This window comes from Schistocerca americana, chromosome 3 (genome assembly GCF_021461395.2).
Source record: "Schistocerca americana isolate TAMUIC-IGC-003095 chromosome 3, iqSchAmer2.1, whole genome shotgun sequence".
NCBI lineage: Eukaryota > Metazoa > Arthropoda > Insecta > Orthoptera > Acrididae > Schistocerca > Schistocerca americana.
In genome coordinates, this window is record NC_060121.1 from 539,165,108 (window position 1) to 539,192,717 (window position 27,610).

At 39.6% G+C, this 27,610-nt stretch overlaps 1 protein-coding gene across 2 annotated transcripts in view; it reads left to right on the plus strand.

The window, feature by feature from the left end:
- The window catches only part of LOC124605256 (cytochrome P450 4g15-like), a 162,300-nt gene that overhangs the window by 35,444 nt on the left and 99,246 nt on the right, over positions 1 to 27,610 (plus strand). For both annotated transcript variants that reach the window (XM_047136815.1, XM_047136816.1), the window contains exons 4-5: positions 5,874 to 5,964; positions 11,506 to 11,691. In XM_047136815.1, the coding sequence (XP_046992771.1) occupies positions 5,874 to 5,964; positions 11,506 to 11,691 (277 nt within the window). The remainder of the gene's footprint in view (positions 1 to 5,873; positions 5,965 to 11,505; positions 11,692 to 27,610) is intronic.

Here is a 27,610-nt window from a genome sequence, read left to right on the forward strand (position 1 = left end):
AGCGAGCGAGTGCAGGACTACCTTCGAGACGTACGCGCCGCGCCCTGTCTTTCTCTTAAGGCCTCGTCTCCACTTCACTACGCTCGACTTGAGTGGAAGTCTGAGCGATGCACCATCTAGCGGCTTTGGTCAGTGTCTGTAGTTAACAACAGAGTCACTGAAGTGCCGTGTTGTTAACCTCAATTAAATTTCTACTAGACGTGATGTGGCAGATAAGCGATGTACTGTGGAGGAAGCTCTTTCTCTCATACTGGGTAGTGACTTTGAAGATGAAAGCGACTCGTCGCCCGAATCTGACGATGAACGTTGAACACCTATTGTAGCTGCTTCTACATCAGGTACACGTGCTACTCCACGTGTTCCATTGACATCCTCAGACTTGGATTTGTGCACAGACACGATACACAATATGAAAGACCTGTGCGATTTGTATAAATATTTTCCCGAATAAAGTCCAATAACTGCGATAACACTATGAGTGTGAAAGCAGGACAGGGTAGAGCCACGGGAAGCGCGAAAACTGCGCCGTGCAGCGGGCACGGCCGGGCGGGACTGGCGCTCGCCCACAGCGCACGGCGCAACAGTCACGGCGCCGCCGTGAAAGGGTTAATATGAATACTTATTTCTCGCGCATCTGCGGTTGGAAGTGAACATGCTACATAAATTCTATTTTCTCTAAACTGCAGAAAGATAGAGACCTCCTCCAAAGTCTAAAGCAAAATTCACTATCTTGGCTAAATTTCGTTCACAGAAACATATGTAGTAATATGCACCAAACGCAAAATCATTGTAAACTTTGTCTCGTACTTAAATGCAAATATCATGTTAAGTATGACCAATATTGAATTTTTAGGCACTTCACCGTGAAGCTGACATATAAAGCTATAAGTAAAGTGAAAATAATATTTTTACCGATTAGTTTCTGTTAAACCTTATGTGAAAGATTGCAGGGCGTATGGTTCGAATTTATTGTCACTGCGCGTAGCCAACTGGCGCGCTGAAAGCGGGCAAAGTACCGGGCGATCAAAAAGTCAGTATAAATTTGAAAACTGAATAAATCATGGAATAATGTAGATAGAGAGGTACAAATTGACACACATGCTTGGAATGACACGGGGTTTTATTAGAAAAAAAAAAAAATACAAACGTTCAAAAAATCTCCGACAGATGTCGCTTCATCTGATCAGAATAGCGATAATTAGCATAACAAAGTAAGACAAAGCAAAGGTGATGTTCTTTACAGGAAATGCTCAATATGTCCACCATCATTCCTCACAAATAGCTGTAGTCGAGGAATAATGTTGTGAACAGCACTGTAAAGCATGTCCGGAGTTACGCTGAGGCATTGGCGTCGAATGTTGTCTTTCAGCATCCTTAGAGATGTCGGTCGATCACGATGCACTTGCGACTTCAGGTAACCCTGAAGCCAATAATCGCACGGACTGAGGTCTGGGGACCGGGGAGGTCAAGCATGACGAAAGTGGCGGCTGAGCACACGATCATCACCAAATGACGCGCGCAAGAGATCTTTCACGCGTCTAGCAATATGGGGTGTTTTTTTCGGTTCTAATAAAACCCCATGTCATTCCAAGCATGTGTGTCAATTTTTACCTCTCTGTCTACATTATTCCGTGGTTTATTAAGTTTTCAAATTTATACTGACTTTTTGATCACCCGGTATGTCTCGTTCATTCCGACTTGCCGGCAGGCGCGAAGCCGCCCCAGTCAGCACTGCCACCCGATTGCCTTTGTGCGCTGCCTATCTACATAACAAATGGATATTTTCCATGCTGAGCATGCCACCTGGCAGTGGATGCCAGGTAGCCCGCCCACTTCCTTTCTGTGCGCACCCTTAAATAAGAATGGAGCCATTTCTGGTCATTATTGACTCTTCGGGTGAATAAATGATGGCCAGGTTGTCGACGGAATCGGAATATCGACATGTTCATTAAAAGTAATTCTGCCAAAGTTTAAGCAGTTCTGTGAACCCTACGATTTATACTTTTACTGACAGGTGAAGGATTACCCAATACAGAGCTGCACTATTCTTTTTGCACAGAGAACGAAAATCAATGTAGTAGTGATGCAATGAATAAACTAAATGCCTGCTCATACTGTTGAGAATATGCTTTGACATTCGTGGCTCTCCGTGAAATTGTTGCCAGACTGCGAGGTATTTAGGGTCATTAACAAGGTTGTTTTCATAATGATATTCACACTAAAAAATGTGACTGGCATACACAACTTCTCATGTCACTCATAGTACTCTGAATTTTTATTCTTTGAATATTTTTATGATATGCATCACCCTGGGACTGGTGCTGCTGAAAATTAAAAAAATCAAAACATATATTAATGTTGCATAAAATTTGTGATGATAAAAGTCCAAATAAGATTTGAAGTGCTTACTTCTATTGTCAGTAATCCCATTGTATTTCTGAATCACATTAAAAATATTGAAGCAATTGTCACATATGTCTATGACAATAATCTGAAACAAACATGAGATTCGATTTGAACATGGAGCAAAAGAATTCGAATCTGGCCTCTTACACAATACACTGCTGGTTTAATATCACGTACACAAACTAATCCAGTAGCATCAAAACTTTGTCATTTTCACAGAAATTGTGGACCTATACAAAATAAGTGCCTCTTTATTTTCATCCTTCTTTCACCAAATGAAGTTTCAAGTGTGTCCGAGAGTGACTTATGGTGGATTCTCGTTCTAAGAATAGTCCAAAGGACAGTTTACAGCACTATTCAGACACTATCAAATATGGGCATTGAAGGCCTGTCTCCATATCCAGCAAGGCAAACACAACTGCATGTCTGAAGGGCATTCTGTAGTACTATTCGGACAGTGCAAAATACAGACATTGCAAAACACTAATGCAAACATGACAAGAATAACACTGCCACTCCCTATGTGGGAATTACATGAGAAGGTGTGGCACGTTTCTTAAGTTCAGGTTGGTCCAGGACATGTACATGGATAGCCGAAGTGGTTAAGGCGAGCACGTGTGATAAGTGGGAAATCCAGATTTGAGTCCTAGTTCTGGCACTAAGTTTCACATGTCATTAATCATTTGTACAGCTGATGTATATGTATATTCACAGTTTGTAAATACATGTCTTGCATTCTGGGGAAATATCAGTGTATTACGGATGTCATAATATATGCACTGGCGGTGCATCCCCTCCACAAGGCAGTAGACAGATGGTTACTGTCAGATGGTGGGTGGGGAGGTGGTGAGGTTGCAGAGGATGCATTTCGCATATTGGACCTGCTCTTGTCATATTGATACTAGCGTGCGAGTCCATACCAAACAAATTGTAATTGTAACCTTCATTTCAGTTGAGCAGATTCTTGTGAATCCTTATTTCTGTCGCTTCCTTGATAATGTCGTCCAAGTAGCTGGTTGCTCGACATAGCACCTTGCCAGTCTGAAAGCCAAAAGTGAGGCATTCCTCTATGTTATACTCTGGTATAACAGATTTGTCTGTATGTTCCATTCAAATATGCATAGTTTACTCCAGAAACTCATTCAGCAACTGTCTGCCATGCTGTCACACTGCTAGTACACAAAAAGAAACCAGTGTATTGGACTTTGCTTATGAGGCGAACGAAGTATTTTGTGTAGTGAATATTTTAAAATTCGGTTGCCTGTATACTGGGCTGAGACATGAATCCAAAAGTAAATAAGGTGAGTTTGCTGTTGGTAAAGTAATGAATAGTGAAGTTAAGTGCTGTGTTTCATGAGAATTACTTTTCATTTTTGAAATTTTAGTGACGGCTTTATAGCATAACAAGCCTAGTGAAGATTGTAGAAAAACAAGACAGATTCAAATTTTGGGTGATGTTTCCCACATGTCCCATGTCACATTCTAGGAGGCTGGGATTCCCATCGATGAAACTTCACTGCCAAAGGTAAATTCAAACCCGTGACTAACTCTCATGAAATATATTTTTGTTTTACTTATTTGGTGAATACACACCAATCTACTCTGCTTCCTGAAAATAGAGATGTAATAGGTCACCACATATGTGCAATATGGTCTGATTTGCAGTAACTTACTTAAGTCAACAGCAGTACTCTAGAAATATTACTTGTTAAAAACTACAATTGAAATCTGTAAAGAAAAACAGCAGGCTACATTCTGGGTAATGAAGATGAATAGAAGCAGTTCAAAGAACAAACACTGTGTTGACATCTAGAATGAAACCATACTCATTTAGAAACGTCTTTCTCTCTTTACAAATTCCAACAATCTTTCTTGCATTCCATCTCTATTTTAACATTTTATTTTTGACAAATTCATTTCAGTGTGCAAATCTATCATTATTTCAGAAGAGTCCTGAACAGCTCCTTCTTCATCAAGTAAAATAGAAAATTGATAATAACCCTATTGTTGGTACAAAAAGGGCAAAGAATCATTATGTCCATAATTAAACTGATACTGCTTCACATTTAAACCTCTCTAGTCCTGTCTGAGTTTTTTTTCCAAAGACCTTGTAAAATAATTAGAGTTACTGAGAATGCTACAGGCTTGGGAGGTTTTGAACTTTCAGCTAGATGCCATTGTGGGTGTAAGAGTCTGGAAGATGAAATGTATTATGACTTGTAAGGACACAGATCTATCATTAATTATTTGGTGGTGCATACATACAGTATTTGTTGCTCATAACTGTACTGTCTACACATTCTTATGTACATGAAGAAAAATGATGAAGCACTGTGCAGTGTTTAAGTGCGCGATTAAATTCAGGAAAGGAACCAATATTATTTTCCACAGATACATAAATATGTTTAGATGTTTCATACTATGGACTTCTCATCATAGTACTTACAGCTTCAGCAGGGATACATCACTAACTTAACATTTTTTTAACAGTAGCTGGTAAGTTTTCCAGTGCTGGTGGACATTAGGCTCAAAAATAAAAACATTTCAATTTAAAAATTTGAAGCACTAAACAGTGATGTGCTGCAGTTTGTGCCCCTGCTTTCATAATAAGCTTCATTTGCTTGTAAACAGTTATGGCAAATTTCTTATATTACATAAAAAACAAATTGGTAAACAGTATCTGGTTTCCCTTTGTTCACAAATTAATTACTATCTTGTTACATACTTAAATGAGGCATTATGTTTATAACACAGAGAAATATGTGTTTTAACAAAGGCTTGTAAGTATACACCACAATGGCCGCCTTTCAAACTGTCTGATGTTCACGGTAGGCCACATACAGGCATTACTCTGAACACTTTTTGTAACTGGTTTCAAATAAAGGTTATAAAACTTCTCATTGACCTTGATGCCACAAATACATTGAAAATGTTGCCCTGCAGATCTGCTATCATTACACCTCAGACGGCATGTTGTGTGCCTACCCTCTTGGTGGTGCACGGCACTCTTCAATGATGCCTAGCACCATACGCTGAGGGATGCGGACATGGGTTGCTAAATGAAATATGTTTCTTATGATCCACTAATCAGCCCTCTCATTTTCTACATTCATTTCAGATACAGCCTGTATATTTGCAAGACTGCCTTAATGCTAAATTTATTTTGCAGACAATATTTTTTTATTCTGTAGCATTAATAACTTCTATAAATGTGTTTTTATGGAATTTTCACATATGATACAATACTGGACGTATGGGTAGATCAAGCTACACTAGATGTAATCTCATTTACAGTTCTGGACACCCTCTTCCTTATAAATGTACTTTAACCAATTTTTGAGCATGTCAGTACTTTTGCGGATTCCAATGAGCAGGCAAATATATTCTGAATTCTGTGATGATTGTAATTTTGCAATGAAGGAATAAAAACAAATAAATATTTACATGCAGTATCTTTAATGTTACAGATAATTCTGAGCAGTCATGTGCATATTGATAAATCTGTAGAATACAGAATGTTCAAACCATGGCTTGGAGATGGCCTACTCATTAGCACTGGTAAGAATAGAATTTTTTGTGGTTCCTTTAGATAGCAAACTATTTTAACTGTTCCCCTCTATGCTGTTGTCAAAGTATATATGAATATCATTTATTTTCAAATGCAAGAGTTTCTCCTCAGAGAATCATGACTAATTTTTATTTTTCACTGTGTTTCTTCAAAATACTGTCATTTTTATATACATTTTTAAGCCATATCTAAGATATTTTCCTCAACTTGTTTCCAGTTGTCATAAGTCCATCAACAGTGTACAGTTACATCATCTATTGTCATGCCAGAATTATTGTATGGAAATTATGTAATGATATGAAACTGATTGTTGGGCAACACACAAATACATGAATCAGCAAAGAGTTATTGATCTGCTACTCATTTTTTTCCAATTTAAACTGGCACCCTTGCATAAATAATGACACAGCACCTAATGCAGCCATCTAAAGCTTCGTGCATATCTCCTTCCAATCTATAATTTTCAGATTTATGTGACAAATTTAGCACTTAGTGGTTGCATTTTTGATGATTTACTTGTTATTTTGCCCTAGTCACCACCAATACTGCATTTTGTTTTTTACTCTAAGATACTGTTTTGGTATTAATAGAAATGAAGTGGACAGCATGTAAAATATGTGTTTGTCAAATATGATAGTGTTTGTTCTTAGAATCTGACAGTTCATAGAACTTGGCCTGCCATTTGCTTTAATGATGAAGTTAGTCCCAACTATTGAGACTTGCTGCACTGCACAGTGTACAAACTATTGTACTTCCTCATAGACTAGCTTTGTAAAAACCACTGAAGTCTTAGATGACCGTTAAGAAACTCCATCTGTTGAAATATCTCTACTTCACTTCTGTTTCTTATATGAGGCAACTGCAGCAGCTGAAAAAACTAAATATCTGTTTCAAGTACACAATGTAGAATATATGACCTATTCACAAGAAAAGTGTTCATTCCTTCTTACAGCTTATATTATCATTTTTATCATTATCACATCATCAACAGAAGCAGCAGATTGCTCTTGTGTTTTCTGATGTCATTAACACACTTCCCATTACATTGTCTCTTCAGTCTTTTCTTATGTCATGAAATTCACGTGAGATCTTCCTTTTTCCATATATAACCCATTCACATGATTAAAAGCTCCACATCCATTTCATTTTTAGGGCATTCATAATTACATTGCCAATCCAGTCTGTTCCCTGAAGTATTTATTTCTTTTTTATCTCCTAGAAGGTCCCAACAGTGTTCCCTCATTGCTCACTGAGAAATGCACAGTTCATGAATAGTTTTCACATTTAAAGTTCATGCCTCGCTGCCATAAGTCAAAACTATTAATACAGGGGAACATAAACTCTACTTTTCAGGCACATCATAAACCTAGTACTAAGAACACAATTTAGTTTATCAAAATAAGTTCCTAAGATACCTTTCGCTGTCCATTCAATCATTGTGCTCAGCTTACCTACATAAGAAATGAAATACCGTATGACATCATTATTAATTTTCACTGTTTTACTTTTGATACATGGAGCCCATAATATTTTTTCCTTATTGTAATTGATTTTCAAGCCTACTTTCAGACTTCGTCTATGAAGCTGTTCCATTTGTTCTCAACATTCACCTGCACAAGAGACAAACAGTTCAGTATTAGTCAGCAAAACAAAGATGGTCAAAGTAGGTCTCATTAATAAGTATTTGTCCCTTTTTTATTCCTGCCTCTAGGACTGCTGAGAATAGTTTTGGTGCTAAGGAATCTCTTTGTTTGACTGCTTTTTCTATTCTGAATTTCTCACTATCCTGATGAAGTTTAGCTGTATAATTGATATACGTATTGTTCAGCGCGCTCACATAGGTGGCATCATTGCCTTGTTTCTTTAGGACTGTAAGTACAGATTTCACTAAATATGTGAATCTGTTGACAATGTAGTAATTTGTATTCATTACTTTATTCTGTAGTTTCAGTCTCAACTTTCACGGGTTTCTTTATGCTTTAAAATCCAGGTTCTGGCTTTGCCTGGACCAAACCAATGTTTTACCTGCATAGCCGAAGATAATTTGAGTAAATGTCTTCTATATCTACATTTACATCTACATCTGCATACACACTGGAAGTCACCATACAGTGCATGACAGAGGATACTTTGCAGTCAAGAACTTCTCTCCCATGAGGCCACACCATAAACATATCGTCAATGTACCTCCAGGAACAGGTTGGTTTTAAAGATGCCGTCTTCAGTGCCATGTCCTCAAAATCCCCCATAAAAAGATTGGAAACTATTGGGGAGAATGGGCTCCCCATAGCCCCTCCATCAGTCTGTTCAAAATATTTGTCATTGAATAAACAGCTTGGTTGTTTCCTCATCCAGTTTCTCACCAATTAATTGCAAGGATTCTTCCAGAGGAACCCGGGTAAAAAGCGCCACGACATCAAAACTCACAAGCAAATCCCAGGGACTAAGAGACAAGGACTTGTATCTCTGAACAAACACCATAGAATTGGGAATGTGATGTTCGCATTTACCAGGGCCAAGAACTGATGCTAAATACTTGGCTAAATTGTAGGTAGGAGTACCCAAATTACTCAGGATTGCTTATGAATCTTGGGTAGACTGTATAATCTTGGTGGAACGGCAGCACCAGGACGAAGATTTTTGAGAGTATTGTCAGGTAAAGAACACTTCTTCAGAAGTGAAAGCGGACAAAGGCAACACCACGGTTCTTCTGCCATGGGATAACTATCTGGGGAAGAATCCTTGCAATTAATTTGTGAGAAACTGGATGAGGAAACAACCAAGCTTTTTTGTCGTGTGGTGATGTCGATGCACTTTTTATTCAATGACAAATATTTTGAACAGACTGACGGAGTGGCTATGGGGAGCCCATTGTCCCCAATAGTCGCCAGTCTTTTTATGGAGGATTTTGAGGACATGGCGCTGAAGACAGCGTCTTTAAAACCAACCTGTTTCTGGAGGTACGTCGACGATAGGTTTATGATGTGGCCTCACAGGAGAGAAGCTCTTGACCATCTCCTAGATCATTTTAATTCCCTGCATCCTAGCATCAAGTTTACCGTGGAGGTGGAAAGTGATGGAAAGCTTCTGTTTCTGGATGTTCTGGTGTACAGAAAGGATGATGGGACACTGGGACATGGTGTTTATCGAAAGCCTATGCACACGGACCGTTACCTGCATACTTCTAGCTGTCATCCATCATTCCAGCGTACGGGGGTCCTGCGGACATTGGCAAGAAGAGCTTATGCCATTTCAGACAGAGAAAGCTCGACAGGACCATCTCAAGGTTGTTTTCAAACAGAATGACTATACAGATAAACAGATCCATCGTGCTTTCCAGTTTGGACCTTCGCCGGAACCACCAGAAGATACCTGCAAATCAGTGGCTTTTCTACCTTTTGCTGGGAGCATTTCCTCGAAAATAGGAAGAATTCTAAAAAGATATCATATCAAAAGTATTTTTCATCTGCCAGCCAAGACTAGAGCGCTTCTTGGCTCTGTTAAGGATGACTTGGGTTTGAGGAAGCCCGGTGTGTACGAGATCCCTTGCCACTGTGGGAAGGTTTATATTGGTCAGACAATCCGGACCATTCAGGACCAATGTGTTGAGCACCAGCGGCACACACGGTTGCTTCAGCCTGAGAAATCTGCAGTGGCAGAGCACTGTCCCACCGAGGAACACAGAATGCAGTATGACGAGACACAAATGGTTGCCCCTGCATCTCGGTATTGGGATTGTGTTTTAAAAGAATCCATAGAGATTCATTTATCTGATAATCTTATGAATAGCGACAAGGGTTATCTTTTAAGTAAGACTTGGAACCCAGTGTTATCAGACATTAAAAAACAACAGTCTGTGTTTCGATCCTCAGAATAATTTTTAGTTTTGGATAGTGATATCTTGATTTCGCCTGTTTCCGCCACTGGCAGCGCGGTATGTTTACTTGTGCTAGAGGGCAGTTATGGCACCTTCTCGTGCACACATTGTAGGCCTTCTGCGGCCTATATAGGGGCCGCCGCTTGTGCTGAGAAGTCAGTTCCGGCGAGATCGTGTACCAGCACTCTCACCTGAAGATGGAGGTCAGTTGGACCGCTGAAATATTGTGTCAAGATGACGTTATGATCTGGCTGCACACCCGAAAAGAATATTATCTATTTTTACATTTTTAACTTAAACTTTGCCTAAGCAGGTTTTTGTAGGATAATTTCTGTAATTTTCAGTCATGTGCCAACTTACATTTTTACTGGCACTCTCCTATGAATCAAAAAAACTCTGACCATTCTGCTCCCCTTCTTTGAATATGTTCAGTATCCCCTGAGAACAGTATTTGGTTGGTGTCCTCTACACTTGAATGGTATTCAGAGATGATTCAAGGCACAGGTGTCTTGAAAGCAGTCTCCTTTGTAGACTGACTGCATTTTGCTTGTAGATTACACTATATTCATTTGACCGGAAATGTTTATGTTATTTTTGTTCCAGTCCACTGATCCATACAGCATTTAGATTAAGATTTGTAGCCTCACTACCACATTCACACCTGTGGCATTTCACACTTGCTGACTCATAGAATGTTGCCCTGCTGTATGATGAAGAAAACACCTTTTGGGTGACATTACACATCAGTGGATCTTTGGCAGACTAGAGTCTAACAGACATATGTTACAGCCAAATACCTATGTCATAGCTTTGTCTAAAGAGTCCAAAGAATGGGTATAGTGCCTTCCATGGTTAGAGACATACAGCAACATCTGAGTCACAAATCTCCTATAAGTTTATGTATTGTAAGCTTTGTGAGGTTTTCTGTGTGCTTGGCAACACAACATATCCACTGCCCTCACACAAAGGTGTGGGCTAAGTAAATCTAGTGTTTTGCTGATCATGAAGGATTCTATAGAGATTTGATTCAAAATACTGTAGCCATAACATCATCAATGCTGACCATTGATGCCCTACAGAGTGAACTTGTCCAATAGGATGAGCTACACAAGCCTTGCTGGACAGTCTAATCCACATTAATGGAAGGGAACAGCTGTGCACTCTATATAGTCAAATATAGTATTGAGATTCTGCATACTGCTAGTAGGTAGTAGAGGGACACCACACCACACACAATGAACAACCAGTTTTCCGGTACACGTTCTGTCCTTGTCACGGTGTGACTTGTCCCACAGTATGTTGCCAGGGCACCTTTTAGTACACACACTATCACAGTGTCTCATACTGATTTTATTCTTAAAAAATTCATTAACTTATCAACAGAAGTGAATATATCATAGAGTATTATCAACATAAAATGATAATATTTTTTTAAGTTCTTACCATCCAATCTCATGGGTAATTTGTAATGCTGATACTAGTATAAATTTTATCTTTTCAAGTAGTCTTTACTGTACAGCCTGCATTTACATGATAATCAAAAGTTTATATTAGAAAATATACAAAATAAATTACTCATGTTTGATAAATTCAAATAACACTTCCTTTATGTGATCTAAAAAATTTAATTTTTCACACTGTTTCACAATTACAGGTGATAAATGGAGAGCACACAGGAAACTCATAGCTCCAACATTTCACCTGAATGTGCTAAAATCATTTGTAGGCCTCTTTAATAAGAATGGGCAGACTCTTGTACAAAGGCTTAAGAAGGAAGTGGGAAAACCAAGCTTTGATGCACATGATTATCTAAGTGAAACAACAGTTGATACTTTACTTGGTAAGTGATACTTTGCTCAGTGAGCAAGGAGTTTTACTTGTATGATATCTGCTGTACTTTATAGTAAGTGATTGTCTTTCTCCAATTAAATTACTAACCTATCAGAGTGACCAAAAGCTGTAACATCTGCACCAGTGAGCAAAGACATTATGACCAACTGCTTGACAATATGTTGTCCCACCTTGGGAACACAATCTAGCAGCAGTCCTGCATGTCATGGATTCAACAAGGCATTTGTGGGCTTCTGGAGGTACATGGAAGCAGAAGTATGCAGACAGGTCAAACAATTCCTGTGAATAATGGGCTGGGGTTGATAGATACAGAGCCGATGTCCAATAAATTTCAGTTGTGTTCCATCAGATTCAAATGAGAAGAATCTGGTGACCAAGATATCAATGTGACTTCACTATCAAACTCCCCAAACCACTGTAGCATGATTATGGCCTTGTGACATAGTTTTCCTGCTGAAAGATGCTGCTGCTGTTGAGGAAGACATCAAGCATAAAGGGATGCAGATGGTCCACAATAATGCTCACATAGTCAACATCTGCTGTAATGCTTCCAACTACTACCATAGAATCCTTGGAAATCCAGGAAAATATCCTTGGTAGCATAATACTGCCCCAATTGAATTTCTTTGAATCTATCAGAGACAATGGCAATCATCAACATGCATTGACAATGTTCTAACTAATTATGTATATGAAGATGTGTATAAATTTTGTCTGTATCTACGTATTTCAGATCATTGTGCATTGTTCATTGAGCTGCCACAGACAGACAGGAACATTTCATGTATGAGAACCCATATGAGCAGGAACTTTAGCAAAGAAAACTTGCTAACATTTAATGAGAAGCTAAGAGATAAAACATGGCCTTTTGATTATTGTAAGTCAAGTGACGAAAACTTTGAGAAATTCCTAAATAGTTTTCTTGGAGACTTTAATGAAAGATTTCCACCTAGACTCTTCAGTAGTGAAATAACAAATACATAAAAGTGAATTACCCAGGGCATAAAAATTTCCATTGTAAGGAAAAGGCAACTGCACAGAGAACTAAAATATAATAAAGATATTGATTTCATTAAATATGTTAGACTCTATAAAACCATATTTAAAGGAGTTGTCAAGGCAGCAAAATAATAGGCAAATAACAGGCTAATTTTACATCATAAAAATAAGACAAAGGCTGTGTGGTCTCCCACTAAATCTGAGTTAGGTGCTAAAGCCTGTAGCCAAGAAATTCCAGAAGTTGACATTGAAAGAAATACTATTGTAAATCCAACTCAAATACCAGAGTACTTTAATGAATTCTTTATAAATGTAGCAAAGTCTGATGTAGATGTAACAGATTATCACAACAAAGTAAATCCCTTTGGCTTAGGCGAAAACTCTGAAAACTCTACAAAATTCTCAAAAGTTTCTGTGGAGGATGTAGAAAATACTATTCTAACATTAAGAAACAAAAAATCTGCAGGTTGGGATGGAATACCCACCAAAGTTATTAAAGTGGTACACAATAGAATTGCAAACCCACTAGCTCACATAATAAATCAATGTTTTGAAGAGGACTGTTTCCCAGAGGTACTGAAATATGCTGAAGTCAAACCACTCTTCAAGAATGGATCAAGAGAGATCATGGGAAATTATCATCCTATCTCAATTCTCCCAGTCCTATCTAAAATATTTGAGAAACTTGCTGTTCCACAAATCCAAAACTTCATTGCAAAATATTCTGTTATTCTAAACAATCAATTTGGTTTTCAGCAGGGTAAAAACAGCATTGATGCAGTAAACAGTTTCATTGAGAAAATAAGTATATCATTAGACAAGAGAAGTAAGGTAGCAGGAATTTTCTGCGACCTCACAAAGGTGCTTGATTCCATAAACCATGCATTCTTGTTTACAAACTTGAAAAGTATGGCAGTGCCCTACAATGGCTTAAATCCTACTTATCCAACAGAAAGCAAAGAGTTAGAATTTCTTCAAATGGCACATATTATTTTTCTGACTGAAAAAAAAAATCTCAGGATATTCCACAAGGCTCCATATTAGGCCCAGTCCTATTTCTCTTTTATGTTAATGACTTACCTTTAAATATCAGCCCCCATCAGTTCTGTTTGCAGATGATACTTCTGTCTTAGTTGAAAATCAGGACTCAGAAAAAATTCCCAAATCTGTGATCAGTACCTTAGAAACTTGGTTTCAGTTAAATGGGTTGAATCTAAACATATCTAAGACTCATGTGATGCAGTTCGAAAGCAAACAGTCAAAATGTGAGCAGATTAAGATTGTACACAACACCCAAGGTAAAGAAGAAGTTCACTCAGTCAAAGTCTTAGGTTTCAATGTTAATAAAAATTTGACCTGGCAGGCACACATTGAATACCTGGCAATCAAACTGAGCAGCTTTGCATTTGCAGTGCAAATATTGTCAACTGCAAGTGACATGTACACATGAAAAGTAGCATATACAAGCTACTTTGTATCCATTATTAGGTATGGTATTGTTTTTTGGGGTAACTCTACAAACATGGTGCGGATACTAAAAATAGAGAAAAAAATCTTACGAAATTTGTGCACTGCAAATCACAAAGAACCATGTAGACCATTGTTTAGAAAACTTAAAATATTAACTCTGCCATTCTTATGCATATATGAGATTATTATATTTTTGTACACCAGACATGAATTATTTGAGGGAAACCATTTTGTCCATTCACATGATACCAGAAACAAAGAAAATTTTATGCTCCCCACCCACCACCTCAGACTGTATGCCCACGGACCTCAATACATGGGAATGAAAATTTGTAATCAATTAAAAGGGAACAAGTTGATGCAGATGAATTTAGGTTCACTTAAAAGAAAGCTATTTGTGGTACTGACACTGAAGTGTTATTACTCAGCGGATGAATTCATGTAGGACGAACTGGAAATTTGAGCTGGGTACAATGTGTTATCCTTATAGTGTCATTATTTATTATAGTGTTATTATTTGTTAACGTAAAAATCATTGTAATTGTTTTATAAATTTTTGACATGTCTCCTGTACACAAACCAAATGGATTGCAAATGTACGTCATGAGATGAATAAAACACAATTCACAATTCACTGGCCTGCATTCATGGTATAGTGCACATTTCAAGCAGTTGTTCATCTGGGCTATAGCTTATGTGAACATGACCATCATCCTGGTGGAAATAGAAACATAATTCATCTGATCAAGTGATACATTTTCATTGTTTCATGATCCAGTCTCCATGATCTCATGCACACTGCAATTGTAGCTTATGAGATTGTTGGGTCAACAAAGTAATATGTAGTGATCATCTAATGTGGAGCTCTGTGATAAACAGTATATACTGGACACTGTGCCCTGAAACACTTGTACCCACACCAGAAGTGTATTCTGTTGCCACATCTCCCACAGACTGCCATGTGTTCTGCTTTACAGACTGGACAAATATCTGAGCTCCACGTTCTGTGATGAGTCCTACTCCTAATTTCACTGCCCTTCAACAGTGGCACATGAACAACCAACTGGCCCCACCATTTCTGAGAGCTGATGCCTTGGCAGTGGGCCATAACAAACTGTCCTTTGTTGAAATAACTTATATCAGTGGATTTCCCATTTATAGCTGGAGCATTGCTAGAATGATTCTCCTATTGTCTCTGCCCCACTTATATATTTTCTATACCACATCAAATGCCCACAATGCCACCAGGTGGCATTTAAGCTCACAGTGAACAGTCATCATAATGCTTTGCTTTATCAGTGTATAACCACCAAACTTTAATAGAGAACACAGTAAGATGAGCAGTACTGGAAAAATTTAAACATAATATCAGTTAAAGCCCCCCCATGAACCGTGGACCTTGCCTCAGCGATACAAATAGCCATACCGTAGGTGCAACCACAATGGAGGGGTATCTGTTGAGAGGCCAGACCAAAGCGTGGTTCCTGAAGATGGGCAGCAGCCTTTTCAGTAGTTGCAGGGGCAACAGTCTGGATGATTGATGGATCTGGCCTTCTAACACTAACCAAAACAGCCTTACTGTGCTGGTACTGTGAACGGTTGAAAGCAAGGGGAAACTACAACCGTAATTTCTCCTGAGGGCATGCAGCTTTACTGTATGGTTAATGATGATGGCGTCCTCTTGGGTAAAATATTCCAGAGGTAAAATAGTCCCCCATTCGGATCTCCGGGCGGGGACTACTCAAGAGGACGTCATTATCAGGAGAAAGAAAACTGGCGTTCTACAGATCGGAGCGTGGAATGTCAGATCCCTTAATTGGGCAGGTAGGTTAGAAAATTTAAAAAGGGAAATGGATAGGTTAAAGTTAGATATATTGGGAATTAGTGAAGTTCGGTGGCAAGAGGAACAAGACTTTTGGTCAGGCGAATACAGGGTTATAAATACAAAGTCAAATAGGGGTAATGCAGGAGTAGGTTTAATAATGAATAAAAAAAATAGGAATGCGGCTAAGCTACTACGAACAGCATAGTGAAAGCATCATTGTGGCCAAGATAGACATGAAGCCCACGCCTACTACAGTAGTACAAGTTTATATGCCAACTAGCTCTGCAGATGATGAAGAAATTGAAGAAATGTATGACAAAATAAATGAAATTATTCAGATAGTGAAGGGAGACGAAAATTTAGTAGTCATGGGTGACTGGAATTCGATAGTAGGAAAAGGGAGAGAAGGAAACGTAGTAGGTGAATATGAACTGGGGGTAAGAAATGAAAGAGGAAGCCGCCTGGTAGAATTTTGCACTGAGCACAACTTAATCACAGCTAACACTTGGTTCAAGAATCATAAAAGAAGGTTGTACACATGGAAGAAGCCTGGAGATACTGACAGATTTCAGATAGATTATATAATGGTACGACAGAGATTTAGGAACCAGGTTTTAAATTGTACGACATTTCCAGGGGCAGATGTGGACTCTGACCACAATCTATTGGTTATGACCTGTAGATTAAAACTGAAGAAACTGCAAAAAGGTGGGAATTTAAGGAGATGGGACCTGGATAAACTGACTAAACCAGAGGTTGTACAGAGTTTCAGGGAGAGCATAAGGGAACAATTGACAGGAATGGGGGAAAGATATACAGTAGAAGAAGAATGGGTAGCTTTGAGGGATGAAGTAGTGAAGGCAGCAGACGTTCAAGTAGGTAAAAAGACGAGGGCTAGTAGAAATCCTTGGGTGACAGAAGAAATACTGAATTTAATTGATGAAAGGAGAAAATATAAAAATGCAGTAAATGAAGCAGGCAAAAAGGAATACAAACGTCTCAAAAATGAGATCGACAGGAAGTGCAAAATGGCTAAGCAGGGATGGCTAGAGGACAAATGTAAGGATGCAGAGGCTTACCTCTCTAGGGGTAAGATAGATACTGCCTACAGGAAAATTAAAGAGACCTTTGGAGAAAGGAGAAGCACTTGTCTGAATATCAAGAGCTCAGATTAAAACCCAGTTCTAAACAAAGAAGGGAACGCAGAAAGGTGGAAGGAGTATATAGAGGGTCTATACAAGGGTAATGTACTTGAGGACAATATTATGGAAATGGATGAGGATGTAGATGAAGATGAAATGGGAGATACGACACTGTGTGAAAAGTTTGACAGAGCACTGACAGACCTGAGTCGAAACAAGGCCCCGGGAGTAGACAACATTTCATTAGAACTACTGACGGCCTTGGGAGAGCCAGTCCTGACAAAACTCTACCATCTGGTGAGCAAGATGTATGAGACAGGCGAAATACCTTCAGACTTCAAGAAGAATATAATAATTCCAATCCCAAAGAAAGAAGGCGTTGACAGATGTGAAAATTACCAAACTATCGGTTTAATAAGTCACGGCTGCAAAATACTAACACGAATTCTTTACAGACGAATGGAAAAACTAGTAGAAGCTGACCTAGGGGAAGATCAGTTTGGATTCCGTAGAAATACTGGAACACGTGAGGAAATACTGACCTTATGACTTATCTTAAAAGCTAGATTAAGGAAAGGCAAACCTATGTTTCTAGCATTTGTAGACTTAGACAAAGCTTTTGACAATGTTGACTGAAATACTCTCTTTCAAATTCTGAAGTTGGCAGGGGTAAAATATAGGGAGCGAAAGGCTATTTACAATTTGTATAGAAACCAAATGGCAGTTATAAGAGTTGAGGGGCATGAAAGGGAAGCAGTGGTTGGGAAGGGAGTGAGACAGGGTTGTAGCCTCTCCCTGATGTTATTCAATCTGTATATTGAGCAAGCAGTGAAGGAAACAAAAGAAAAATTCAGAGTAGATATTAAAATCCATGGAGAAGAAATAAAAACTTTGAGGTTCGCCGATGACTTTGTAATTCTGTCAGAGACAGCAAAGGACTTGGAAGAGCAGTTGAACGGAATGGGTGGTGTCTTGAAGGGAGGATATAAGATGAACATCAACAAAAGCAAAATGAGGATAATGGAATGTAGTTGAATTAAGTCGGGTGATGCTGAGGATATTAGATTAGGAAATGAGAGACTTAAAGTAGTAAAGGAGTTTTGCTATTTGGGGAGCAGAATAACTGATGATGGTCGAAGTAGAGAGGATATAAAATGTAGAGTGGGTGATGGCAAGGAAAGCGTTTCTAAAGAAGAGAAATTTGCTAACATCGAGTATAGATTTAAGTGTCAGGAAGTCATTTCTGAAAGTATTTGTATGGTGTGTAGCCATGTATGGAAGTGAAACGTGGACGATAAACAGTTTAGACAAGAGTAGAATAGAAGCTTTTGAAATGTGGTGCCACAGAAGAATGCTGAAGATTAGATGGGTCGATCACATAACTAATGAGGAGGTGTTGAATAGAATTGGGGAGAAGCGAAGTTTGTGGCACAACTTGACTAGAAGAAGGGACCGGTTGGTAGGACATGTTCTGAGGCATCAAGGGATCACCAATTTAGTATTGGAGGGCAGCGTGGAGGGTAAAAATCATAGAGGGAGACCAAGAGATGAATACACCAAGCAGATTCAGAAGGATGCAGGTTGCATTAGGTACTAGGAGACGAAGAAGCTTGCACAGGATAGAGTAGCATGGAAAGCAGCATCAAACCAGTCTCAGGACTGAAGACCACAACAAACAACATCAGTTAAAGCCAACATAAACACAGATGAACTTACACTGATGAACTGTCACTTTACTGTAAAATTCAAGATTCAAGGTTATTCTCCAATAATATGAGATATAGATTCCAAGTACACATTAAAGCAAATATCTTGAAAGGTGCAGAAACTTTCATATTATTATTAGTTGGTCCAGCACATGTTCTAAGTAGGTACACATATCCAGAGTAGACATATTTACATGTACAAAATACATTACAGATAATGATTTTTGTACATAACATTAAATTTGAAAAGTTTGTGATATACAGTATTTTTTATCCTTCTGTCTTCTGCAAAAACAAATAAATTTTCAGCTGTCCCTCTCGTGAGCATGCAGCATATAATGTGAAGAGCATGGATTTTCCAGATTTAATCCACACACATGAAGTTACTAACCTTGTACCTTATTGATAGTCACTAAGAATGCAAGGCAGATGGGAAACTGGAGTTATTTGAAATTAAATAGCATGCTTATGGGGGAAGGGAAGGGGGAGGGGAATGATGGGAATCTACGGAATCAACACCTTTCCTTTTGACTTGCCATTCACAGTTGGCGCTTTGACAATGTTTGGCGTCAGTTTCTGACAGGTTTCTGGTTCCATTGCACAGTTGTGGGGGATTAATGTTGCATGAATTATTGGTGCATCAATACTGAGTGACAGTCTTTGTGGTGACAAGTCAAAAAGATTCAATGAGTTTAAAAACTCATTTGGATAATTTAAAATCTCGTTCATATTCATGATGCTGTCAATTTCTTTGTAGGTGACAAACTCATCTCCAACTCGTTTATGAATTGAGTAGTTGGTTACATTGATGTTGATGGTTTTGTTGCCAAAATAGCATGTTCACAAAGCCATGAGTGATTTTTGTAGTTGTTGGCAATTTTGGAGAAACTTTCCAAATTGAATATTCAATCAATGGAACAATGACACAAAAGTTCAATAGAAATGAAATATATTTTGCATTAATATGCAATACAACCAGTTCTTTTCCATTACCAATGCTCCATGGCTGTTTCAAAAAATTGTTGACACAATGCGCTGCAGACACACGTGCATTTGGTCTTTCACGTAAGTTTCTGCACTTCTTTCCAAAGATGTGATGGTTTGAGCCAAGCATTTAGTTCATCAGCTGGTGTTGATTTTGGTAGTTGGCATTGATGTTGGTCAGTCTGTCAGAAATCATCTGCTAGCAAAATGAGAGCTCCACTGAACGATTTGCATTTGTTCATAAATCTTGAAGTTTGACCAAGTGCTCCAAGTGATTTCTTATGTGCCATTGTGCATTCATTGCAGACTATCAGTTTTCAAGTTTGCAACACTTTTGCCATGTCAGAAGATTTGGAAATGTTACATGTGTGACCTTCAGCAAACTGTATATTTGACTGCCATTTGAATGCCAAAGCACTGTTTGTCCATCATCCAATAATTAGTCACAGTACCTAATGGCACAAGGGTAAAAACAGTTCCATTTTGAGCTAATTGCAAATTGATGCTGAATGTCATCCTATGCCACTAGGCACATCAGGGAAAAACAAACTGCAACTGCCATTGGCCACCTCATTTGTAATTGTGTTTTAGGCCAACTTTTGATCTACAACTAAGAGTTGTTTATTTGCTTCAGCAAATACATGCAAGTCATAAGGACTGAACCGCTCTTCTCTCAGTAAATATCAGTTATAAAAGTTATACCCAGAGTGTAGTGGTACAACCTTGTCAAGCTGAATGAGTATTTTGTTGTTGATGCTTAAGCATATGTCTTCTATTTCTATCACAACTTCATTGAAAATGTTGTCCATAAGTGGAATGGTGTTATCATTGCTAACAGTATGAATGTGGCTCAAAATGTCTTCATGCAAGTCCTCTCTCAAAATTTACCTCTGAGCACTGGGATTGGATGGTGAATATGTGACCAAATTATAACAAATAATACTCATATCTGTTGTGAGTGACTGCTGATAGAGGTGTCCTTCAGTGTAATTTACTGAGTAAATGAAGTTTATGGGCAGATTATCTGTATGTCTGGCACTCTACACCATTGACTTTTCTCAAATTTTCAAATGAAGTTGGATGTTTGACATTAATCAGCAGCATTCTCTGGTAATAGCATATGGGATTCTTTGATGTAATGTGTAAATATGACCCAATGTATCAGATGAATACAGGCTTTGCTGGCCTTTAACTTGCATGATTTGTCTACATTGCTGAAATTTTTGTGATGTGATATTCCATGTACTTCCATCTGATACTTCTTTTGGCAAGTGCATCTTCTATGCACAGTGCAAAAAGTGCTGTCAGTGTTATGTATGTTGTTGCAACAGCAACATTTCATTCATTATCTTGCATAAAACACACTGTTTGTCAATTTTCAAGGTGAACACTGTAATAACTTCAAGCTGAACAAATATATTTCAAGGAAGATGCAGTACATGAAAGTCACAGATCAAGTAAACAGAGTAAGACGTGTGTACACTTTAACAGTCAAATCATAACTGAATCCAAGTCTAGCGGCCGCTGGCTTGCTGGCTGCTTAGGTGGCGCTGCTGCTGCATGGCTGGCAGACAGCGCCGCATGTAGAGGATGCATGTAACTGCACGGTGGCACTTTGAAAGATCAGCGAATCACAACACTTTTCCCCCCTTTGAATTTTTTGCACAGGTCTTGGTGGAGGTGGCCTGTAGATTGCTAATGTCCATAGGTGTTGTTTGACTCACTGTAAAGTCTCGAGGAGGAGGCTTCCTGTACGGACAGAAGTGACCCCAATGATAACGGGTCGAGATGACAGGAGACGTGGGGGTCGAATCTGCTGGGGCCCTGTGCACCAATCTGCCCGTTGTGGCAAGTCCGGTTGTTATAACAGGAGACATGGGTGATGTTTCCGCATCTGTAGGAGAAGGAGGCGAGTAGAGTTGCTCCGACAGATGATGGTCATCTGATTCCTGCATGGGCACATCTCCTGGTGGCACTAGTTCTTGTGCTAGCACCAATGTGATGGTGAGAGGACTGCATTGTGAGTAATGAGAGATTCCTGTATCCTGAGCATCAGGTAGAGCCGAAGGTGGTGTAGCGGCATCCGGAACAGGCATTGCCATGAGGCCGAAGCTGCTCCGAATGATGCACTGCAACACCCGTGTCTGTCTGGATTTCATACAGACGTTGGCCACGGTGTCGTAAGATGCGGCCAGGACTCCACTTTGGCCGCCTGCCATATCCCCGTACCCATACAAGGTTGAACCGCCCAAGCAAAGGCACCCACGGCCGTGAGGTGGAAGGCCGCAGAAGATGAAGCAGCGTGCGGTGCTGTCAGCTATGTAAGAGCTCAGCCGGGCTGTGGTCGCCCATTGGGGTGAAACAGTAAGAAGCCAGAAATTGGAGAAGCGCATCATCAGCAGAAGAAGTCAGGAGTTTCCTCATCTGAGCCTTAAATGTGTGGACCAGTCATTCAGCCTCACCGTTTGATTGTGGATGGAATGGAGGGGCCGTGTCATGCATGACGCCATGACGGGTACAAAAATCCACAAAATTGGAAGAGGGAAATTGGGACCATTATCAGTAACAAAGAGTAGAGGGAAGGCCTTCCAAAGAGAAAATGCGAGCTAGAGCATTGGTGGTTGCCACGGTGGTAGGCGATGTGCAATGGACAATGAAAGGAAAGTTAGAGTAGGCGTCAATAACGAGAAGCCAATAAGTACCTGAAAAAGGTCCCGCGAAGTCAGCATGAATATGCTCCCAGGGCTTCTCAGGTGAAGGTCACGGTGACAAAGATGACTTTGGGGTGGCGGCCTGTGATGCACAAGGGCCGCAGGCAGTGACCATGTGTGCGATTTCAGAGTCAATGCTGAGCCAGTACACATGACAGCACGCCAGAGATTTTGTGCGAGAGACACCCCAGTGCCCTTGGTGAAGGAGGCGCAAGACCGAAGCACACAAAGACACAGGTACCACAACACGGGGCGAAGCATTTTCGGTGGAAAGGAGGATAAAACCATCCCTAGCCGTGAGGCAGTAATGCAAAGCATAGTAGTTCCGCAACGGATCAGAAGTCTTAGCAGACGGACGATCTGGCCAACCCTTCTGAATACAGCATAAAACCTGGGAGAGGGTAGGGTCAGAACCTGTAGCAGCCACCAGCTGGTCCCCGCTGATGGGGAACCCGTCCACAACCTGCTGCTCAGCAACATCCAGGTGGAAACACAAAAGTTTGTCCCTATCGAATCCCTGATCATGACCCATGGGAAGGCGAGACAGTGCATCAGCATTCACATGTTGAGCTGTCAGCCGGAAATGAATCTCATAATTGAAACGAGACAAGTAAAGAGCCCAATGCTGCAGGCAGTGTGCAGCCTTGTCAGCAAGTGACGTTGATGGATGACACAAGGAAACAAGTGGTTTGTGATCAATAACAATATGAAATTTGGATCCATAGAGAAAAACACTAAACTTTTGAAAAGCATAAATAATGGCCAAAGCTTCTTTTTCAATTTGAGAATACTTTTGTTGGGTATCTGTGAGCATTTTGGAGGCATAAGCAACGGGTTGTTCAGAACCATCAGAAAAACAGTGTGCGTGGACTGCACCAACCCTGTATTGAGAGGCGTCCATGGCAAGAACAAGATGTTAGCCAGGTCAATAAGTAGCCAGGCACGGGGCCTGTTTCAGCATAGTCTTCAATTTCTGGAAAGCGGCATTGCATGATGCGGACCAGTGAAAAAGCACGTTTTTATGCAACAGGCAATGCAACAGCTGAGCTACCGAAACAGCAGACGGTAAAAACTTGTGATAGTATGCTATTTTCCCCAAGAAGGTCTGCAGTTACTTAACAGATGTAGGGCAAGGAAGGGCATAGATCGCAGTGACAGTTTGCTGAAGTAAACGAATACCATCCCAAGAGAGTTGAAACCCCAAGTATGTGATAGATATCTGAAAAAATTTTGATTTCTGAAGATTACACTTAAGACCGGCAGTCTGTAAGACATGAAAAAGTGTGCGGAGATTTTGAAGATGGTCATCAGTGGTGGAGCCAGTGACAACAATGTCGTCCTGGTGATTTATACACCCAGGGACAGTGAGCAATAATTGTTGCAGGAATCACTGAAAGAGAGCAGGGGTGCTGGCAACCCTGAATGGCAATTGATGGTATTGATAGAGGCCAAAAGGCGTGTTAAGGACCAGAAACTGCCAGGAATCAGCGTTGAGAGGAAGTTGATGATAAGCTTCTGGCAGATCAAGTTTAGAAAAATACTGGCCTCTAGCAAGTTTAGTGAACAATTCTTCAGGTCGAGGCATAGGGTAAGTGTCGAATAGGCATTGAGCATTTACAGTGGCTTTGAAATCGCCACAGAGACGAATATCACCATTTGGCTTAGCAATTCCAATGACAGGAGAGGACCTCTCACTGGAAGTGACAGGAAGCAAGACCCCTGAAGCAGTGAGATGATCCAGCTCCCGTTTGACCTGATCACGAAAGGCCACAGGAATGGGCCGAGCCCAAAAGAACTTAGGCCGAGCAGTGGGTTTGAGTGTGATATGAGCTTCAAAGTCATTTGCATGGCCCAACCCGGGAGAAAAAAGGGACAAAAATGACATCAGCAACGAATCCAATTGAGCATAAGGAATAGCATCAGAGACGATATTGACAGATTCATCTATGGAGAACCCAAAAATGGAAAAGGCATCGAAACCAAAAAGATTCTCCTCATTACTATGGCCAACCACAAATATGGGAACAGTGCGAACGACAGATTTGTAAGATACCACAGCAAATTGTCCCAAGAGAGAAATTTTCTGTTTATTGTAAGTCCGTAATTGCCTGGTGACAGGTGACAGAATTGGAGAACCCAACTGAAGATACATCTGAGAATTGATGATAGTGGCAGCAGAACCAGTATCCACCTGCATGCGAACATCTCGACCAAGTATTTGGACAGTGAGGAATAACTTCCCTGAAAGGGAAGAAGTACAATTGACAGACAACACAGAATTCGAATCAGCGTCATGTTCATGAACATAATGAATGCAGTCGGATTTCCAAACGGATGACACATGACCCCTTTTTTTTGCATTTGTGACACACGGCTCAACGTTGTGAACAATCTTCTCGTGAATGTTTCGTAAAACACCGTTGCCATGAAGGAAGTTGCCGTGGGTTTTGCTGCAGTTTCTTAGAGGTTTGTTTACAGTTAGGCCGAGGCTGCACTTGGGAGCATACTGCTGCCACATCGGCCGGTGGGGATGCACCACATGCTTCGTCAACATCGCACAGAGGTTGTATTTCCCCGACATCGCCCCATGCCTCTATTTGCGCTCCAGCAGTGTGAGAAATTTCAAAAGATTGAGCAATGGATAGGACTTCATCTAGAGTCAGATTTACCAACTGAAGGGCACATTGCCGAACTTCTTTGTCGATTGCCGATCGGATAATAGCATCCCGTACCATGGAATCGGCATAGGATCTTTGTGAACTTCAGTAACAAATTGACACTTTCTACTGAGGCCGTGAAGTTCAGCAGTGCAATCACGATAGGATTGATTCGGTTGTTTTTGACAACGATAAAAGGCAACATGAGAGGCAACCACATACATATGCTTTTGAAAATAGACGGACAGAAGTGAGCACATTTCAGCAAAGGACAAAGACGCAGGATCTTTCAAAGGAGCCAATTGCGACAACAGCCGATACATTTGAGGCGAAATCCATGAAAGGAACAGAGACTTACATGTTTGTTCATCCGTGACATGAAATGCCAAGAAGTGCTGTCGAAGACATTTTTTGTAATCAGACCAGTCTTCCGCCGTCTCATCGTAAGGAGGAAAAGTAGGTAGAGACAACGACGAGAGACGCCCCACATTTGATGCCGCAACAAAATCACAAGTCACATTTGTGAGAAGTGTTTGCTGTTCTATGAGACCTTGCAGTAGTTGCTCTAAAGTAGCCATGGAAACACGTAGGTCAACGATGGAAAAGAAAAATCCCATCCTTGTCGCCAATTGTAATAACTTCAAGTTGAACAAATATATTTCAAGGAAGATGCAATATATGATAGTCACGGATCAAGTAAACAGAGTAAGACGTGTGTACACTTTAACAGTCAAATCATAACTGAGTCCAAGTCTAGCGGCCACTGGCTGGCTGGCCGCTTAGGTGCCACTGCTGCTGCATGGCTGGCAGACAGCCCCGCATGTAGAGGACGCGCATAACTGTGTGGCGGCACTTTGAAAGATCGGCGAGTCACAACAAACACTAAGATCAACAACATTGAGATGCTGACTATAAATTGGGAAACTCAAAATGTGCCACACAGCTTCACTGCTGTGGATATATTCACCTGTCTGAAACAGAATAACTTTATTCATACACATATTCTCAACATTTAATACTGCCATATTGTTACCCTAGTTGATGCATTTCCATATGTACTTTATCGGTGTAATGGAACTGCAGTATTTCATTTTGACCTCTACTTTATTTTTTATATAAAAAAAGGCAAATGTGGCACAATCCATTTGTTGCTGATTTCAGTATCAGCAATTTTCATTCTCATTGTGGCTATGCAATCACCATTATCTGTTTTAAGGCACTAAGGATTGCCATTATCACCAGGGGAGTTTTAGTAATGAATTCTCTGCGATACCTTTTTGCAAATTTGTTATGTGCTGTGCATGGTGATTATCAGTTCATAGCATTGTATGGTCCATGCATCATATTTTTGATGACAGTATCAGAGAGCAATCAAACTTCTTCACAATATGGTATTTCTGCATCAGTGGCATTATCAACTTGAGCTGAGTGTATTTTCGTTTTGAGCGATATGAGAAAGTGTGCATGAATACGATCTCTTTTTTTTGCCATTCAGTGAAACACATCCAGCTTTGGGTTTCACCATAAATGTGATGATTTACAATTGAATCCATCAGCTCTGTGTGTTTTTGCTTGAAAATTCTTGCAGTCAAATTGTGTTGATCAAATAAAGTTTGACCAAGCAAATTAAGCTCTATTATCTCATCCTATGCTCAACTGTATGTGAGTGTGATGAAAAAGTTGAGACATACATATGAACACACATATGTCATGGTGTCTTTGAATTCATTCATGTGTCACAAACTACCAGTAACTCTTTCTGGAAGTATGACCATTTTGCCAATGCTGCTGATGTTTCCATCATTCGCAATCACTGTTAGTAAATGAATGTACTCGTCTGAGTGCAATGATTTTTTTTTTTTTATTTGATCAAATAAAGAGGAGACATTCTGATTCAGTTTTCATGTACATGTCTACCATTTATTGATTTTATTCATTTATTTATATTTAGTGCTCATTTTATCACATTCATAAATAGGACTTGTCAAAATACAAGAAAGTATCAGATTTCACATATTTATATTGACATACAAAAATACATACATATGAGTTGTAATATTACATGTAGGATGGCAGCTTTCTTAACAACACATCTTAATGACTGTAGTAAAATAAACAACATTCTACTTAATCAGGTATAATAAAATAAAATTTTGTGTACGCACATATAGAAAAATAGACATACACCTGAAAATTTATTGAAAAATCTTGCTCAATTTTAGTAAGTGTTAAATACTGTGGTTAAATAGGTATAATAGCATACAACTTCATATTCACATATATGGCACAAAAGATGTATGATTACACATATTAATTGACATGAATATATTAGTAAAAAGAGTTCAGTTATATCTAGAAACACTCTGATAATAATAAATTTCCATGTGGAGAGATTACAAGGCAGAACCTACAGC